The sequence below is a fragment of the Magallana gigas genome, chromosome 9 (assembly GCF_963853765.1).
Source record: "Magallana gigas chromosome 9, xbMagGiga1.1, whole genome shotgun sequence".
Classification (NCBI taxonomy): domain Eukaryota; kingdom Metazoa; phylum Mollusca; class Bivalvia; order Ostreida; family Ostreidae; genus Magallana; species Magallana gigas.
The window spans coordinates 49,181,178-49,201,313 of record NC_088861.1 but is presented as its reverse complement, the minus strand read 5'-3'; the positions used below and the strand labels follow the sequence as shown (position 1 = coordinate 49,201,313).

Here is a 20,136-nt window from a genome sequence, read left to right as displayed (position 1 = left end):
TTATTTCCCTTTTATCTCCGACTACCGCCATATTAGTTGTCGATTTCTATTGTTCTGCTCATCGCTACACACCTCTATATAAGGCCGAGAGCCCTCGTCTTGCTTCAACGCATTCAGGAATTTCATACACCCGAACACGTTACCTTGGACGAAAACACTTGTAAAAACGCGTTTTGAACAAAAATAATATGACAACCACTTCACTGGCAAGATATATCCAATAAACGACGAAACAAGACAGACTGAAATCGAGGCACAGATACTTCAAAAATTTCTCGAAAATTGTAGACCGTTTCCCTGTGTATGTTATAACATCGCACATGCGCAAACCACACACTGTGGCAGATCGAGCAATGTCAATTATCGCATGGATTTTATAAACTGAGTGTTTTTGTAGGAACGGATGGAAACGTTGTTACTTTCTTGGATTTACATGTACTATCATTTATCTACTGTGTTGGATGTAGTGTCGCCGGGGTTTTCAAGATGATGCAGACGTTATGCACTCTGGATGAACGACACAAACGGGCTATATAACTCTAAATTGTTGTTTAACCAACAATCAAAATACCCCTAATAATAAGAATTTAAAAAAAAATGTCGCTATTTTCATTCATATTCTCCTTCTTCTATTTTTTGCATTTATTACAGAACTCATATAGATCAAGGAGCAATTTATCAGAGGAATCAGAAAAATATTTACCAGATGTTTCAAGAAGATGAAGGGGTCGTGGAAGACGAATTCTACCAAGTGTAATTATATTTTTTAATAATGTTTCAATACAAAAGGGTAAATGTTGAAAATGTTGTCCAATTTAAGAGGGATACAGCTGCAAAAAAAATTATTCGGGGGTGGGGTGAAGGTGTTTGCCGGGGGTGGGGGAGGAGGATGTTGGATGATGGCATGGTCTAATTTTGTTAGCTTTAATAAATTTAGAAAGTTTGTATTTAACAGCCCACTCCCTCAATGTGTGGAACTATGATACAAAAATGTTATCAAATTTCAATTTAAAATCAATTTCCATAGCCCTATAAAAAATATGTTTCCTTTTCTTAGCAGACTCCTGCAGCTAGGAGTAGAGGTCGCCGTGGCGCCGGGAGAGGGAGGAGTAGAAGAGGAAGAGCTGACCAAGGACCGAACCGTGTGGACTTGGCAGCAAGAGCAAGAGAGGAAAGAGAAGGTCATATGGACGTACTGGCAGCAATAAACAAAAATAGTAAATAATGGAACTAATATTTTTAAGGATTTCAATTTTATATTTTTTCATATGAATATGTATTCAATTTCAGAATTGCATTTCGTCACTAGACACCTTTGGTCTCAGGGATGCCTTAAAATTAGTGTGCTCCAAGCAACCTTTATTTATGCTCGACATCCTCCAGACAATCCATGGTGAAAATCCAAAACCCCATCACACTACAGTCACAGTCCCAAGTTGATGCATTTGCTCAAATTGTAGAGAAATGCCATCACAGAGAGAAAAGGTATGCTGCAACAAACCCAGTCAAAGTTGCATCTCAAGATTACCTGTAAGCATTTCTGCTTGTAAGCTATAGCTATATGATTTTATTTAGCAAAATGAGAATCATTAAAAATTTGCAGTTTATTTCTCATTATATTACGAATTTCCTTTTAAGGATTTTCAACCTGTTGTCCTTGATGAGCTTGTGTTGGAAGTGGCGATGCGATACCACAATGATGTTCTTGCAGAGCCAAGAGACGAAAACTTTAATCGATCATGAAGACATACAGCTTATAGGCAATAAATTATGTGGATTCATGGTAAACTTGGTGCAGGCAATAGAAAGGTGATTCCAAGCTGATGTGTTTGGGAAATAAGGGAAAAGTTTCAAATAAAAACAACAAATTAAATGAATCTGAACATTTCTTTTTCCTTTTCATTTCGGGTCCACTTAGTGAGTAAACGACTCTCTGAGAAGTGATACTTTTTCTCAGCCACTAGTTCTGCTGTAGGTGGTGGAGGAACTGGTGCAAGAACAGAGGACACTCTTCTAGGATCCTCTACACTTAATACTGATGTCTGGTTCATCCCTATTTCATGCAGTAATCTGTTCTCCAAACAGACCTTCATCAGCTTCTCGGATACTTCTTCTTTTCCTTATCCCGATAGGTTGACCACCACCCAGTCTTTTTGTTAAAGTATCGTTGATGTCTAAACGAGTTGAAAAATATGTTTTGTACAGTTTTGCTCTTTGGATTAATTTGGATTTAAAACATTTTAACAAAGGAAATCGGATTACCTCTAAGAGCCATTCTTCTTTCTTGAAATATCTCTATCACAGTTTGAGTTGTGGTCTAAAGCAGCAATAAGGTTCCTAGCGTTGTATACAGGTGGAGTATATGAGTGCTGCTTTGATGTGTATTTCAGGATCAAGTTCTTGAAATTTTCGAAGGCAGCTGTGCTCCTGTTAAAAAAAAAGAAGTTAACCAAATATAATGATTAAGTGAATAAGATGTATACATTCATTTCAAAAGAAAAAATGATTACAATTATGCAAACATGTATATTTTTAAGCCAGTACAAACCTGCAATTCAAGTAATATGGAATTTTTTTCACCAGTCTTTTGTCGCGAACTATATTTCTTAACGCAACACTAGCAGGTGATCCTGGCTCTAACCAGCCCTTGTCACGCTCCTCCGTGAGAGGCCCATGCAAGCAAGAACTTCTAGCTCCTACTTTGTACGGGAGGATCCATTCATGCTCGTTGACAACATGATGAATAACGCCAAAGCACATACCCTGGATTAGTTAAGAAAAGCAAAAGAAGATTAAATAGATCTATTAGAATTTTGGAAGCAAAAAGTGTTGTAATGTGATCTTATGACTTACAATAAAATCCTCCTCTGTGTTAGCTGTAGCAAGCAGAACCAAAAGTGGTTGACGACCTCTCGAGCCCAGGATAGCAATGGTTTTTTCGTTTTCTCCTGTCCAGCCTTTGTTAAAAAATGAAAATGTTTCAAATTCACTCATCGTTACTAAACAAGAATTGTCAGTATAATATTGCAATGATATCAATTCAAAACTTTATCCTACCTGAATTATTTTTTTCCCAAGATTCTTTGAACCATGTCATATATCAAACGAGTGTTTGATTTGGGGATAGTCCTTTCCTGAAAAAAATGAAACCATGATCTGATGAAGCATAGTGGGTAAAGCAATAGGATTACACATTGAGATATTATCATCGGCGGTTCGAATCCTCTTCAGTGCGAAACTTTTTTTTTTACACTATATTTAATCATTTTACAATGCTCTCTTACAAATCACTGCAGTTTCTTTAACACGATAATTTTTTATAAATTTTGATATTTACATTAAATAAGGAATAAGGAATAATTTTTTGAGTATTAAGAGGTGATAATTTCGGTCGGAGCGTGATCAAATCCAATAAAGCCCGAAGGGCTTTATGATAGATTTGATCACGCCCCGACCGAAATCGTACGATTAAATATTTAAAAAAGAATAAGAACACCCTGCTGGCGCCTCATTTTGGCGTCATTTGTATTATGGGTTATAAAGTATAAAATCGATACGTAGTGTTATCACAGGCAAAGACACTGGAAAATGTAAATATATAAAAATAAAAATCTTTTAAACAGTATATGTAACAAGAATATGTTTCGAATGGGCGACTTATATTTTTACATGTTGTACATGTAAACGCGAGTAAGCAATGGGTTCATGGATTCGGCTGTTGTGTATGTAAAAAGCAAGTAAAGGGGAAGATAGATAAGTGTCTAGTAAGTTAAGGCCTTGTTAAGACTCTACAAGACAGAGGCGAAAATATCGACAAAAAACAGTCAAATATGCATTCCGTAAAGGTGTAATTAAAGTGTCACACAGACCTGCTAAATTAAAGAGGTACAGAAACACCAAAAACAACAGTAACTACTTATTGAGTCAACTCCATTTTGTTCTGCGAGAAAATCACATGCATTTTGTAGCTGTAAGACGAACCTAAGGGAATTCCAATGGAATATTTTTTTCCTACCAATCTTGGCTTTAATCACACTTCTCGGGAAAGCATCGTTGACCACACCATCAAAATACGGTGGGATGTCGAGGCAGCTAACGGAAGGATAAAGAAATGGCTTAACAATGTTGCTCGTTACAGTCAAATTCCTTACATTGGAGATTTTGTGCGTATTGTGTGCATCATGATTTGTAAATTCAGGCTGACACTTCAAACTAGCGACGATGGTGATCTTAGGCTTGGTTATAAAATGTTAATAGAATCTAGGGAAAACGCAAATGTTCTGAAACAATTGAGTATAATAGACACGCACGCATTTAGAGCTAATTCCAAATCATGGAAAAGAAATAATGTCAGTGATGTTGTTTGTTGATTTCCAAGCCTTAGTGAGGATGAAGTGAGAGAGTTAACATTTGGTGTCTATAAAGTCCAACAAGCAAATTCCTATGTCATCCAGCACATTGAATACGACCAGTACCATATAGACGTGTCTGAAATTGAATCTGGATTAATTCATACAAGAAATTAATCTAGACATCGAAACAGTACCACTTACAACCTTTGGGTAAAGTACACTATGCCAACAGTGTGGTTGGTACTGTCAGTGTAAATCTGGCGCCCGCAATGTAGGATGTTGTGCCCGCATCTGTGGCGTCATTTGCTATCTTGCGTACTCTCGCCATCAGTGCAATTACGCTGTTAATGCTAATAAACAATCCATTTCAAACATTAATGATGCATACGAACGCCAAACAGATTCTGATGACTTTTCTGACTAACCATAATTTTAAACTGACTTCTTGTACATTGAATATTGTGTTAAGTTTATATATTCTTGCACGATACATGACAAACTTTACAAAATCTAAAGCCCAATAAGCGAACATTTATGAAAAGGCATTTTAAATGGCTTCTACCCCCATCTTCTTTAATTAAATCTTATGTCTATATCTGTAATGCGTGTACTAGCAACTTAGGTATTAACTGCAATACCTGCCTTAGATGACGTTTTTGATTTTATTTAAAAAGCAGCGCCCTGGTGGGGGGGTTCAGGGGGGCGAAGCCCCCCGACGGAAAACAGATTTCATGTTTTATGGAACACACAGGAACAAATTTTAGGCACTTTTCGCACATAAAATTTTGATTTTTTTAAAAGATTTTTTCCGTATATATTAATCATTAGCATCATCGATGTCACATATTTGTGACCTCAAACAATCAGAGTTTTGAAATAGGAAAAAGAAAGATATTTGCTGTGTGCTTTTTAAAAAAAATAATTTTTAATTAAATGTGATATTTTAACATTTTTAATTTTTGGTCTTAAAATGATGTGTAGGCACGTGCCTTAAGTGCCTAACGGCAGCTACGCCACTGCTGGCTACAAACAGGGACCAGGGGCACGGATACAACGTACGTAATAAAATTAGAATGCAAAAATAAACAAACATAAAATATTACTAAATTGATCAATGAAGGCATCATAATGGATCTAACACCAAATAAGACTTTCTGAAATCATTAATTTCATTATCAATAAGTTTTGAGCTCAATTAAATACGTTAAACGTCTTGGTCGATGGTCCTTTTTAAAACTGGGGGTCATGTGATAGATTGGTGTCTTCCCACTTAGCTAAAATTCTGAATTTTCTATGGGTGACTGATTTTAGCTAAGTGGGAACGGTGCACAGGTAAGGGTGTCAAAGATCAAAGGAAATTAGTTACAGGTGAACTATAGTCTGTTCAATTATTGACCTTAGGTACATTTTTGATTGAATGAAAAAATAACAGACAAATTTTCAAGATTATGTTTTAAAATAAAAAAAAAATTAATTAAATACATTTAAAAGATGTAAATTTTAATAATTAAAATGGTTTGTTTTATGATTCATCTTGGAGTTAATTTTATTTTATTTAAAATTACTCAATATTCATTCTTTTGAGTGATGAGAAGGTAAACAGACATAGTTGCATTATATGGGCATGGTCACGATTCTGGTCAAAGATGGTGTTGCACTTCCTATGCTAATTTTCCCGAAAGGAGTTGCTGATGAAATGAAAAAATCAAAGTAAATGAATTTGATGTAATTTTTTTGTTGTTGCAACATTGCATATAAAGCAGTGTATAATTTTATCTGGAAACTTTGTACTAACTTTTATAAGAACATTTTATAAATTTGATTTTTTTAATCACATGAAAAGGGTATGTGGATAGATGATTTAAGAATGTTAGAATAAAGTTACTGAAACGCTTGATAATGTAATATTCTGCATGCGTGCTTAATTTTTTTTTCAACATTATTACTGTGTGAAGTCCCCGTTATTAACTTGCATTACAAACATTTTCTTCTTTACAATGGATTTTAAAACAATGCACGTAGCAATGTAGAAAAGTTGATTCCCCCCTTTTATGAAAAAACCGGATTTGTTGATTTCAAAGACACATATACAGGTTGTTATAAGCAACCCCCCCCCCCCAAAAAAAAAAAAAAAAAAAAAAACACCAAACAAACAAACAAGCAAACAAAAAATCATTAAAAAGTATAAATCGGTGATGAAGCAATAGGTTAATGAAAATATGTACGGATAAAGTTCCACCTTTTTATCTAAGCGTTTATCTAGGGATGATTACATTTACAACTCTGACGGTTTTGGAGAGCCAGAATCATATTTATCCATGTAGCTCAAAAGAATGACAATAGAAATCAAATTAAAATATGTTAACATCAGAAATGAGAATACATAATATATGGTCATCTTCCTTTTTAATTTATTTATTTTTAATTTTATTTTATTTATTTAATTTATAAATATGAAACATTTTAATAATTGATAGTTCTTAACATTTTTATAACACTGTAAATCCATATTATCAAGAATTTCTAAAAGTATATCACAAGTGAGTTTTATACAGGTAACGTTAGTTCACACCTAAAACAGACTATACTCAGTGCTCACTCAGGTGTGAAAACCACAATTTTAGCTAGGTGGGAATAAGAATGTCAGAATTATAGCTACGTGGGAATAAACCGATTGATTTAACGTCTCGGTACAAATCCTCAGTCGGAGCGAAACGTCTCGGTACGAATTGCCCCGTAACCCAAATAGGTCTAGGTGACGGTCGGAACGCCTGCTGCAATCGCCATGTTGGACGAACTTTTGGAGGAGCTCGATCGGTCGATTAACGCTGTTAAATTGAAATGATATTGACGCCAAGAAACATTGTAAGTGCTAGGCCTACATGTTGTGGGTTTTTTTCAAGGAGCATGAATGTTAGAATAGGTTATAGTTGAAAGAACATGGTTTTCGTATTTTCATTGGGCAATGAAAGTGCAGTGCATTGTTTATCGAGATATCTGCACTGGGTTTACACGTATTATTTATAGAAACAATACTCCCCAGAACAGCTAAACCAAGATCACGATATGATATTATCAAAACCGATTTGGTTTGACTTTTCCTATAGCGTCACGATCATTTCTGTCAGCTACGTCATGCATAAATTATACACGCCGCCGGTGTGAAAACTATATGATTGGTTCACTCCTATTTTTAGGCCGAGTTATCAGTATACGCTTATGCAATGCCAGAGCTGAAGGATTTCTCAGAACAGTTTATTTCCCCCCAATATTCATTCAAAATCGACTATCCCGTATGTTTAAATTCTGTGCTAAACTCTCTCTCTCTCTCTCTCTCTCTCTCTCTCTCTCTCTCTCTCTCTCTCTCTCTCTCTCTCTCTCTCTCTGGGTAAACGGGGCGTTAAACCATAGCCTCAAGCTACGGTCCAGAGTACGGCGTTATAAAAAATATAATATTTAAAAGTTGCATGTGCTAAGCGTTCATTTCATGTAAATACCGTAAATGTATAATGCACATGTATTACCTACTAACTTGCCAGTCAAAGTGATAGGTATGAATTCCTCGATTTCTACACCTTTCGATCGGCAATCGACAGTCAATAAAAGTATTGAACGATGGTGTGAAAGAACGAGACGGAAGTGGAGAGTGCAAGGAGGTTTGTACATGTGCGTCTTCATTAGGCAAGTGTCCGATTCGTTTCTCTTCTGTTGCCCTATCACTTTCGGTGTAAATATATTTACTAAAATATCCACAAACCATTTACTGCAGATTTCTTTATTTTACCTGTCTCTGAACCCCCGATCACCCGCTCCATACATGAACACCGGCTTGTTTACATACATAAAAAATACAGTTCTTGATCCGCTTTCCGAGTACGGTTAAAGGTTGTTTAATAGGAGAAAGTTTGGGGCGGGTAAAGCTACAATTATTAACAGTAGTAAACTAATCAAGAATTATTTAAATGGATTATTTGCACAAAATGTGGTATGGTATGATGTAAATCTTTTTAAAAAATACTGTTATTTTTATACGCGGCAAATTGCCGTAAAGTTTTTTTGTACATGTAAGTATCGTATGACTGTAGCTTTATATTTTCTAACCCAAAATTTATTCACAGAGCTACAGCTATATATGTTATGTACCGTATGTATTGTTTTATCACAAGTGTACACTTTCGAAAAATAGCCCAATTTCGACAGTCACGAGTACCCATGTGAATTTTTCATTCTCTGATATGTTGTTGTTCTGTCCGTGCATAATTTAGTCTTAGTTAACCAGCAGCCAATCAGCGGTAAGCTGAATCCACCAATAAAAAAACTGTGGTTAAGGTGCGGGTATTTTTTATGTATGACGTAACTGAAAAAGTTGAACGCGACGCGATCGGAAAAGTCAAACCAAATCGGTTTTAGTAATAATAGTTGTTTAACATAACATTGTAATGTTTAGGTCTGTTTCAACAGGTCGAGACCACTATATTTTGTGACGTCGGCATAAATTTGCATACTAAATTAGGCATCTGTTTACTTTTATCGACAAACCAATCAGGTGAATGAGTTGCAAGGCATTGTGGGCTACTACAAGTTTCAGTGTATACAAAGCGTATTGAAAATATATACCATTTTGAATTGTCCTTTGGAAACTCATTTTGAATGATTTTTCAAACTTTATGAAAGTAATATGGACAATAGACCAATCCACACTTTACAAAAGTTATGTCCCTTGGCCGCCATCTTTGGGGAAAAACCCATATATTTCTCACAGTAGCCTTTGTAGTTTAGAGGGTTGTAACCTCGCCATTTAACATTAGAAATAGGGTTCCTCTGTGAATTTTGATTGCCCCAAGTTGGGGCAACCCACACATCGAAGGAATAAATTAAATTCTAAGAGATTTCTTCACAGGACGCCCAAATATTTGGTTGCATAAAGAAGGGAAAAGTTGTTTTTTCCCTTTTGACCTTTGGGTTGACCCCGTAAAGGGGAACAACTTTTGCAAAGTGTGGATTGGACTATTATGTCTGAACTTCAATTTCTATGCTCACATTTAAAAAATACTGCATATGAGGACTTATATTAACCTATTTAAATACCCCATTGTCAATGTTCAAAGGAGAGGTACGTCCTATTGAATTAAAAGCAGCAAGTTTTTTTTCACGTGATACCCCATATTTGGGACAACATTAGTAGAACGCGCGTTGATGTTTTCTTCAGGGACATTCATCAGAATGCTTAACAGACAATTTATACTTTATGCTGCATATAGCTTGCGCTTCAGCGTTTGTATATTTATGCATTTGTACTACTGTGGCTATTCACGTATGTTAAAATGTACAGTTTCCTGTATTTATTTCTAGTGCACAATGATAAAGTCACCAATACACAAATGTGATGTTTTTGTCTTATCAAAATATGTTTGTACTTTTATGCGTATGTTTGTCAGTCGTTTGATACTAATCATTTTTGAAGCAACAATTAATCAACTAAAACAACAGTATTTTTAAAGGGGCATGGTCACGATTTTAGTCAAAAAAATATTTGTTCGATTTTTATCTTTATAATGCTTCAATAAGGCATTTTTAATAGGCAACCAAAATTTGATTGTCATTTGTTGAGTTATAAGCGAGTTACAGAGCTTACAATTCCTCGCTATGTAAACAAAACTTTTGTTTATATTTTGAATGTTGATGTGAAAATTGTAGTTTTAGACCTAATATGTATGTGTTAATCTTTAAGAACTGTTTTTTAATGCTTAAAAAGAATAAGAATATAGACAAATCATCTAGAAAAAGATTTTTTACTGGTATATTGAACCTATGTAAACAAAATCAGGGCACGAGCCTTGTTTACATGACGAAGAATTGTGAGCCCTGTATCTTGCTTTAAACTCATCGACGGGCACCCAAATTTCATTTGATTATTTGAAATGCATTCATAAAGCATTGTAAATAATAAAAACAGAAAAATAAAATTTGACCAAAATCGTGACCATGCCCCTTTAATGTGAGCATGGAACAAAGTTAATGGTACATAATCTTTCCTTTTTTACCTTCTAAAGTAAAAATCAAGATGTACAAACATTCCGGCAAGCAATTAAATATTGTATATAAAACAAACAAATACCACGTGCGTTTGTTGAATCGTAAACATGTTATAGACCGTCATGCATTGCAACTCATTCATTTGATTGGAGAATCTGTTTGCCGAAAATACTGTCACGTGTTAAATAATGCTATCCATATAAGGTAATGTACCCGACCTGTTCAAGATCAAATGGATTTTGTTTATTTCATTACAAGATGTTTTGGCTAAGATAGTGGTACACATGTAATACATGATCAACACAAAATATACTTAATAAAGACAGATAATTTTAGGTTATTGAATGTTCACAAATACTTTTGTAGGATGTTAACATAGCCCTTCTCTCTTTATTTTTATTACACATTCAGGTGAAAATATGTTAATTTGCTATTATTTTTAAGAAAGGAACCTTACACATTGCCCCCCCCCCCCCAGTAGATTGACATGCGTTAATGCAAGGAACACTGACCCAATATCTATTGTTGGTTACTTTGCAATATCATTTGAAATTAAAGGTGTTATCAAAGAAAACAGTACTGGAAAGTACAAAGTCTATGGGTGTAAAAGGTTTTTTACTGATTAGATACCTTATACTGTATAACCTTTGATGTGAGATTCTAAAAGCTGTACAAATTATGAAATTTGTTTTTTAGGTCACCTGAGTCACTCAGGTGACCTATTGCAATTGGTCTTCGTCCGTCATCGTGCGTCGTGCGTTAACAATTTTACATTTTTAACTTCTTCTTGAAAACTACCTGGCCAATCATTACCATTTTTGGTGTGAAGCATCTTTATGGTAAGAAGAATCTAAATTGTGAAATTCATGGCTCTACCACCCCTGGGGTGCCACGGGCGGGGCAAAATATGCAAAAAAAGCCAAATTTTCAAAAATCTTCTTCTCTACTCCCACGCATGTGAGGAAAAAACTGGTTGCATGGTTATGATGTCCATGAAGCCTTCTACCAAAATTGTGAAATTCATGACCCTTGGGTCAGGGGTTCTGGCTCTAGGGTGGGGCCAATATGGCCATATAGTAAAAATGTATTAAATCTTAGAAAATCTTCTCCTCTACTACCATATATATTTTTAAAAAACTAAATGCATGATTATGATGACCATTAAGCCCTCTACCTAAATTGTGAAATTCATGACCCCTGGGTCAGGGGTTCATGCTCTAGGGTGGGGCCAATATGGCCATATAGTAAAAATGTATTAAATGTTAGAAAATCTTCTCTACTCCCATATATATTTTTAAAAATTTAAATGCATGATTATGATGTCCATGAAGCCCTCTACCTAAATTGTGAAATTCATGACCCCTAGGTCAGGGGTTCAGGCTCGAGGGTTGGGCCAATATGGCCAAATAGTGAAAATGTATTAAATCTTAGAAAATCTTCTTCTCTACTCCCATATATATTTGTTAAAAACTAAATGCATGATTATGATGTCCATGAGGCCCTCCATCAAAATTGTGAAATTCATGACCCCTTTATTAGGTGTTGTTGGGGGGAGGGGGGGGGGGCAATATAGTGTTAATGCATAATGCATATAATGCATATAATGTTTACAAATCTTCTTCTCTATTCTCACTCATCTGTATAAAAAACTGACTAATAATTATGTTTACTAGGAAGTCCTCTACTGAAATTTTAATTTTCATGTCCCCTCAAGGATGGGTTTTGACTCTAGGGCAGGGCCAAAATGGATGTATAGATGTTAATGCATATAACGTTAAAAATTTATCTTCTTTACTCCCACACACCTGAAAGGAAAACTGAAATCATGATATCATGATTTTGTAGACCAGATCTTTTAGTTTTTCACCAAAATTATAGCTTTCACAGTTCTTTTTGAAATGTGGTGGTCATTACAAGTTTATAATTTTTCTACTCCAGTATAAAACCTAATTAATTAGATGCAATATGAGACTCCATGACAAGTTTGTGTATGGGATATATGCTACTCAGGTGACCGTTAAGGCCAGTTGGCCTCTTGTTTAAACCAAAATTTGGTAATTGATGTTATTGATTTTGATTTGTTTGTTGTTATTTATAGGCCTGTCTTTTGAGAAACTGCAGATTTCCCCAGCTGAACTTCCATTACAACATCTGTACATTGTCAACATGAACCAAAGTGTACAAGGTTTGTAGATGTCATGCGCTACAGGAATGTATCAGTAAAAATCATTATAAAGTAGACCGATAACAACAAATATTGTGGTTTCATATGATCATATCTATTAAAATATTAATCTTATTATTAATAGGCCAATCATCCATTAAGTTTCATAGCATTTAATTAACTACATTTGTAAAAATTAATTGCCAGCCAAAATTAATGAATTACAGACCACAATAATTGTCATATACCAGTCAACTGAAATCTGTTAATGCCTTTAAAATGGATTACTATCTTATACAACAGGAAATCTTGAAACCTACAGTAAATGGAGTTTCAGTACATTAGAAAATTAAGAGAAATGAAAGTGGCATTTTTTTGATAGTCTGTAATTCATATAATTGGGATAACAAGTTTCAAAAATGGATTAAAAAGAGAAATGGAATAAAATAATGACCAACATATGACATGTCTGATAATTGTTTCATGATCTTGATTTTGATAAATTGTGGATCATGAAAAATATACTTAAATCTATTTGATATGTTGTTAGTATGCTTGATTTGCATATTACATTATATTTACATTCTACTGTGTTTTTCCATTAAATTCCGTGATGTTTAAATGCCTCTAAATGCAACAAGTAGTCAAAGGTCAAATTGACGAGTTTTATTATGACGTCACAAACGTTGAACGCTGTAAACTGCAACGTCACAAGCGAAAATCAAAGTTCACGTTTGTGGCTGTTACTGTGGCTCTTCCATTAATATGAGCTTACCCTTAGGATAAGATAGGAATTTTAAGGTATGAATCACATTTGCAGACAAGGCAAAAAGTTAAAAAAATGTAAATATAAGCATTAAATCATGATTTTTTGAAGTATACACTCTCATAACTGCAGCGGTGTGTGCATACAAATTTTCATAACGCGCTAACGCGCGTTACTCAATTTGTATGCACACACCGCTGCAGTTATGAGAGTGTATACTTCAAAAATTCATGATTCAATGCTATAGAAAACTTTTGTTCACATTAATATGATAAGAAAAGCATTTTATCAGGATACAAAATTTACATAGATTTATGTATGTATAAATATACTCTATTCCAATAGGATTGGAATTAATGATATACATGTATATTTCAGGGTAGATGCACCATACATAAAGGACTTGACCATGGACCCTCGAAGCAGTGCCCAGGATGTGGTGCGTTGTGATGTGTGTGATACTCCTGTCCCCCCACTACACTGTGACTTCTGTCAGACCAATCTCTGCAAAGCTTGTGTTGGAGAACACATGCTGGATTTATCCAAAAAACATCAGGTGGTACCGTTCCAAGACCGAGGATCTACTCCAAATTATCTCATTTGCACAAAACATTCCCCCAAGCAATGTGAGCTTCATTGTGAACAATGTGACATTCCTATTTGTGTCCTTTGTGTTTCCTCTGAAAGTCACAAAAATCATAAGTTAGTAGACATTTATACCAACTATGAAAAGAAAAAAGAAGATATACAAAAAGATTTGCAAGAACTAATGAAATCCCTTTCTCCCAAATACCAAGAGATTGCAAACAAAATGACAGTGCAGAAAGCTGATCTGAGTAAAAACTCAGAGAAATTGACATCAGCAATTGACAAACATGGAGAAGTCTGGCACAGAGAAATAGACACCATTATACAGAAACTAAAATCTGATCTTGATGAAATGGACGCCAAACACCTGGCTGTCTTAAACAAACAGGAAGATGAAATCACACGCACCATTTCTGAAATCACACAGAGCATTGCTGATCTGAAGTTACTGGACTCCAATGATGTCAGCCGTGTCTCTGCCTACAAATCCAGGATTGCTGAATTCAGAAGATTGCTTCCTAAACTCACAGTGTCTCTACCAAACTTCACCCCTCAGAAAATTAACCCAGAACAACTTTACCAACAATTTGGTTCCCTGTCAGCATTCTCCATTACAACAGAGGAACATGGCTACACCATGGAAACCTCAGAAGCTGGATCCTCTCCTCTCACACCACTGCTTGATGAGCCACGGATCATCTCCACCATACACACACAGTATGGAGGCCTTGGTAATTATCTAACCAGTGTTACTTGTGACAGTGATGAAGAAATCTGGGCGTGTAGTTATTATAATAAGATGATGAGTCTCTACAACCTGCAGGGGGAACTAGTGAAGTCAGTCCAAACCAAGTCAGGGAAGTATCTATGGGACATAGCAGTGACAAGGAGTGGGGATCTAGTTTATACTGATTACAGAGATAGAACTGTGAACATAGTGAAGAATACACAGATACAGACAGTGATCAGACTACAGGGCCGGGAACCTCGCGGTGTCTGTAGTACCTCCTCTGGTGACCTCCTGGTTGTCATGGTCAGTGATGATTATAGACAAACAAAAGTTGTGTGTTACTCTGGCTCCACAGAGAAACAAAGTATTCAGTACAACGACAAAGGACAACCTCTCTATTCACCTGGTGACATTAAATACATCGCTGAGAACAGGAACCTAGATATCTGTGTGTCAGACTGTTACGCCCATGCAGTAGTGGTGGTCAATCAGGCCGGGAAACTCCGGTTTACCTACACTGGTCCTCCCTCTACTACCAAGGGATCATTCTATCCATACGGCATCACAACAGACAGCCAGGGTCGCATCCTGACAGCAGACTGTACCTATAACAACGACTGTATCCACATCCTGGATCAGGACGGACAGTTCCTCCGCTACATTGACAACTGTCATTTACAGGAACCATGGGGTTTATGTGTGGACACCAGAGACAACCTCTTTGTGGCTGAGTACACAGGTAAAGTGAAGAAAATACAATATAACATGTAAACATTGTGTGTGTGTATTATATGTAAACAAACTGTGTGTGTGTATTATATGTAAACAAACTGTGTGTGTGTGTGTATTATATGTAAACATACTGTGTGTGTATTATATGTAAATAAACTGTGTGTGTGTATTATATGTAAACAAACTGTGTGTGTATTATATGTAAACAAACTGTGTGTGTATTTTATGTAAACAAACTGTGTGTGTATATTGTATGTGTATATGTCAATGAACCATGAGCAAGTATCATATTATATATGAGAAACAAACTGTATACATGTATATATCATTGTAAATAAACTATTTTGTTCTATATGTAAACAAACTATGTGTATGCATTTTATTTATAAGAAAAACTGTGTATAATATCTGTGTACACAAAATATGTGTATATCATCGTTAATTGTAAACTAAAGAAATAATTTAATGTACATGTGTGTATTGAATGCAGTTGGAATTGGATGTATAAAATATTTCTTTATTAAATGTACAGATCTAATTAATATTTCTTTTCTTTTCTGAAACAAAAAAAGAATTATATTTCTAGTATATGCAATGAATACATATATCACCAATATAGGATCTCTCAAGATTCGTGATGGCATATGATTTGTGAGTGCCTTTAATCCTTTTCAAATTTATATCCATTAATCCTTTTTTGGGAGCCTTTACATGCAAATAGCATAAATCTTCATGTCTACAGTAATGCCTAAAGATCCTTTGGGATGTCCTTGGTAAAATTATTACAAGGGATTTTATGTCAGTCAAATATGAGATAGAGTTTTTTGCTCACCGAGACTAAGTCCGGGGGGGGGAGTTAAGCTATACCGTCTGTGTCGGATGAATGGATACAAGGATGTAAATTAATATATTCGGATGTCTAAAAGACCTTAATGTTTTAATTTGTTAATTCTAATTCAAAATAAACTGAAATATTTTGTTCGTACTTTGAGGTACCTACGGTCGTGTGAATAAATTCAATAACGCCCAAAGGCCTTAACGTATTGTTCTTTGTGCATAATAATTGATACGCGACTTGGTATGACCACTATATGTAGTGACCCTTTCAGAAAAACTTCAAAGATAACACGCGATCTTTTCTTCTCATCTCAAATTTATTTCCTTGAGATCTTTTAATTGGTTGATAAAGAAAGTAAATTGAAAATAATTGTATATACTTGTGTAAAAATATTCCTTTTGTTTATAAATGTACCTCGTGTATCAGTTTATGGTTTTAGAGTGAATATAAACTGAACTGAGACAAACTTGATAGAATTACAAACAGCGCACTCAGGTAAACTGGTCAGGCGTGAGTAATTAATGCGAGTTAGCTCCCTTATACCATGAGTGATGTATGTTAATTTTTAAACGTCAACTGACCATGCTGACGGAACTTAATTCGCTTAGAAATGAATATGTAGGTTGGAATACATTTCCATTTTAATTGAGTACATGTAAAGATTGATTGCTATGATTGATCAACAGAAGCTAGGAGATGGTGCTATAGGGAATGTTAATCCTCACCTAAAAGCAGTTTGCATAGAGGACAAACAACACGAAAACAGTAGGATTTAAAGAATATTAAATAAATTCGCAATGGTGTGATGATGCGAAGATATTCCAAAAATGAAAATGAAGTTCCTGCTATCTTCTCTTTTGGCATATGATTATCTTACTTTTTTGCAGATCAATTAGGTATTCACATCATAAGAGATGGACCCCTGTAGAATTTTAGGTAAATCGATCACCGTCATAACCATAGCCTGCCCTAAGGACCCTTTTCAGATCTATATCACGTTTATTAGACCAGTTCTTGAATATGCTTCTGTAGTATGGGACGGTTGCAATATGTTTGACATGGAGAGATTAGAAAAAGTTCAATTAAGTGCTGCAAGGATTGTTACTGGTTTACCCATTTTAGCATCTACAGAATCTCTCTACACAGAAACTGGCTGGGAATCTCTGGCCAGTCGACGAAATAAGGCTAAATTAATAACCATGTTTAAAATTCATACAAATCAAGTACCTGAGTACTTGAGCAACATTATTCCTCCTGTAACAAAAAATGTCTCAATATATCACACAAGAAATAGCGAAAATTATATATAGTGTTCCAATCAGCAGATTAGAACTTTACAAAAAATCTTTTGTACCTGACACCATTCGGAAATGTGACAATTTGTCTTACAATACAAACTGCTTTATTTTTTCAGCAGTTCAAAAGTTCATTAAAGAGTCTGGAAGATTTAATAATTAAATTCCTTTTTGCTTTTGCTTTCTATACTGTATATTAACGTTATCTACTATATATTTGCAATTACTTTGTAAATGTATGTCTATGAATTTAATTAACTATAAGTAACATGTAATATTACATGTACTATGACAATTGTATATATTGTATGTATTATCATTAGGAGAGGAACTTGTAAGTTGCAAGAACTTGTTTCCAATCCTTTTGTGTTATTTACACAATTAAATATGTTCAAATTCAGATCTTACCCTCTTCCGATATCGAAAATTAATGTAATCCTTTTTCAATTCAGAACTTATAGAAAAAGGCACGTTTTCATGCAGTCATGCTTACATGTACTTACCACGGTAAGGGGATTCTCCGTTATAGGCCTACTGAGACTCTTGTAGACAAGTGGAGAAACTCGGCAATGTTTTAGTTGATATGGAAAATATAGTACGTGTATATATACGTGTGCTCTGGGACTTTTTTTAAAAAGAAAAATGATATAATCTGTGCCTGAAACATTCCCAAAAATATATATGGTTTATGCACATCTGCTTGGGGGGGGGGGTGTTATTATTTGCATTGTTGTTGGATCGGGAATCAGGGAAAATAATTCACGGTGGCATAAACAGAGAGTTCATGGTGTCTTTAAGAGAGAGAGAAAGAGAGAGAGAGAGAGAGAGAGACTTACAGAGAGAGAGAGACACAGAGAGAGAGAGAGAGAGAGCGTTTCAGGTAATTGCTGTTACAGTAGTATAGACCTTTAAATAAATGCTTCGGATCCATATATGTAGTATACCTATGACTTCAAATTCTCAATATTTCAATCTTTTCAAGATAAATTTAGGAACTGTTATCTTTGCTGCGAGAAAAAAGGGCGGGGGGGGGGGCTAACCCTCCTCCCCCCCCCCCTTCCCGGTTCCAATGGTGTGTTCCTGTTTTGCACACATTTGATAATTGGGTAAAGAACAATAGGTGTGATTTGTGTTGTGATAGCAATTATAGTCTATTTTCAGTCAAAGATATTACCTGGATTTTTACTTGTGTTTTATCATTCATTCATCAGCGCCATGAAACAAGAAGAATATAGATATTTTGTTGTGTTTTAGTCTAATAACTATCACCATTTTTTTCATTTGATAGAATAAAGATCATATTTATATTTTTAGTTTTAAATTACCGCTCACTGATAAGAAAAATAAGGATTAGATGATTTGACTTTCAAATTTTTTGCCCATTTACTTTAAATATAAAAGTCAATGAATTGAGAAAAAATTACTGGTCCTAAGCCAATTGGAAGCTGATTCAGTGGAATTATATGATAAAGGGAAAAAGCTGATTCAGTGGATAATTATATAATAAAGGGAAAAACAGCACAGACAGTCATATGGGGTACTCCGTCTCTTTTTCCAACTTACATTTTAGCTGCAAAATATGTAAAACGCGTGTTTATAACTGGTTGTTTGGTATCAACAGAAAGATTAAGAAAAGAAACAGACATTTATCACAAAATAGTTCAATCTTTGAAGTAGCAGCCTTGACAGTAAATCTTATGATCGACATCACCGCTTTAGTATATTGCGGGTCACTTTTCTGGTTTTTCAAATCAGGAGCTCAATTAATTCCGACAAAAATAATAATTTAAATATTGATTCGATATACCTCAAACTGAAAGAGGTTGAAAATGTATAAATTTGGTCTACAATTGATAGGTTTTGTGAAAAAATATTTTCAGTTTTTGAAGCATAAAGGCCCATGCATATAAAATTGCCTATTCATCATTATATCATCATACAGTTTGTCTATTTTTCTTCGATTATTCAAGCCACAGCATTAACGAAAAATATTTAGCAGCGTTTTCAATCGACACAATTCCTCCATTTATGGAAGCAAAAGCAATAAATAAATATTAATATATGATATTTTCTCTTCAAACTTGTAGCGTGTATATGCACTTCCCAAAGGCAGGAAGTTAAACAAAAGCACTGCATTTTTGCAATAATCTGTTTTGTTTAAAGAAATTAATGAAATTGTTCATGACCAAATCGATGTTTAAAATTAAATTCAAGAACATGGATGTCAATTATTATGTAAATGTGCTTTTATGCAAGTTATATTGTAACATAAAATAAATATAAATATCAACTGAGAGTAGATATGTTTTATTTATTTCATTGTCAATTGTCCTTAACTTGAGGAACTGTGATATAGACTATAGCAATTAAGCAATTATCTCACTTGGTCAAATTCCCGTTTCGCACACATTTTTTCGACACCTAATTTTCAAATGTGTGCAAAACGGGAACAAACCGTTCCGATGCCTATGTACTATGTATATTAGCTGTGGAAAGAAATGTCGTTTTCAAAAAGGGGTGGGGCTACTTGATCATACAATTTTGAATCTAAAAATCAATTAGTAAATAAAAACAGAAAACGGAATCGAAGAAATGCGGAGAGATAATATTATATGCCTGAAATATGTGAACGTAC

At 34.8% G+C, this 20,136-nt stretch overlaps 2 protein-coding genes across 2 annotated transcripts; one reads left to right on the top strand and one right to left on the bottom strand.

Annotated features, from left to right (window-relative positions):
* Positions 1-1,027: 1,027 nt before the first annotated feature.
* Positions 1,028-3,162, bottom strand: LOC117691897 (uncharacterized). The gene is made up of 5 exons (XM_034478812.2): positions 3,058-3,162; positions 2,854-2,957; positions 2,549-2,763; positions 2,263-2,427; positions 1,028-2,174 (listed from the first exon to the last, which is right to left on the bottom strand). Exons 1-4 carry the CDS (start codon positions 3,095-3,097, stop codon positions 2,265-2,267), a joined length of 522 nt encoding a protein of 173 aa, XP_034334703.2. The 5' UTR covers positions 3,098-3,162; the 3' UTR covers positions 1,028-2,174; positions 2,263-2,264.
* A 3,924-nt stretch (positions 3,163-7,086) lies between these two features.
* On the top strand, positions 7,087-15,476 carry LOC136269706 (E3 ubiquitin-protein ligase TRIM71-like). Its single transcript, XM_066071292.1, has 3 exons — positions 7,087-7,217; positions 12,487-12,573; positions 13,697-15,476. Exon 3 carries the CDS (start codon positions 13,728-13,730, stop codon positions 15,405-15,407), a length of 1,680 nt encoding a protein of 559 aa, XP_065927364.1. The 5' UTR covers positions 7,087-7,217; positions 12,487-12,573; positions 13,697-13,727; the 3' UTR covers positions 15,408-15,476.
* The last annotated feature ends 4,660 nt before the right edge of the window (positions 15,477-20,136 follow it).

Excerpts from the sequence above, each read along its gene's own strand:
- LOC117691897 (XM_034478812.2), bottom strand. The coding sequence starts at position 3,097 with ATGACATGGTTCAAAGAATCTTGGGAAAAAAATAATTCAG. Across the intron at positions 2,764-2,853 it reads ACACAGAGGAGGATTTTATT|GGTATGTGCTTTGGCGTTAT; the intron begins GTAAGTCATAAG and ends TAACTAATCCAG. Across the intron at positions 2,428-2,548 it reads CCATATTACTTGAATTGCAG|GAGCACAGCTGCCTTCGAAA; the intron begins GTTTGTACTGGC and ends TTTTTTTAACAG.
- LOC136269706 (XM_066071292.1), top strand. The coding sequence starts at position 13,728 with ATGGACCCTCGAAGCAGTGCCCAGGATGTGGTGCGTTGTGATGTGTGT.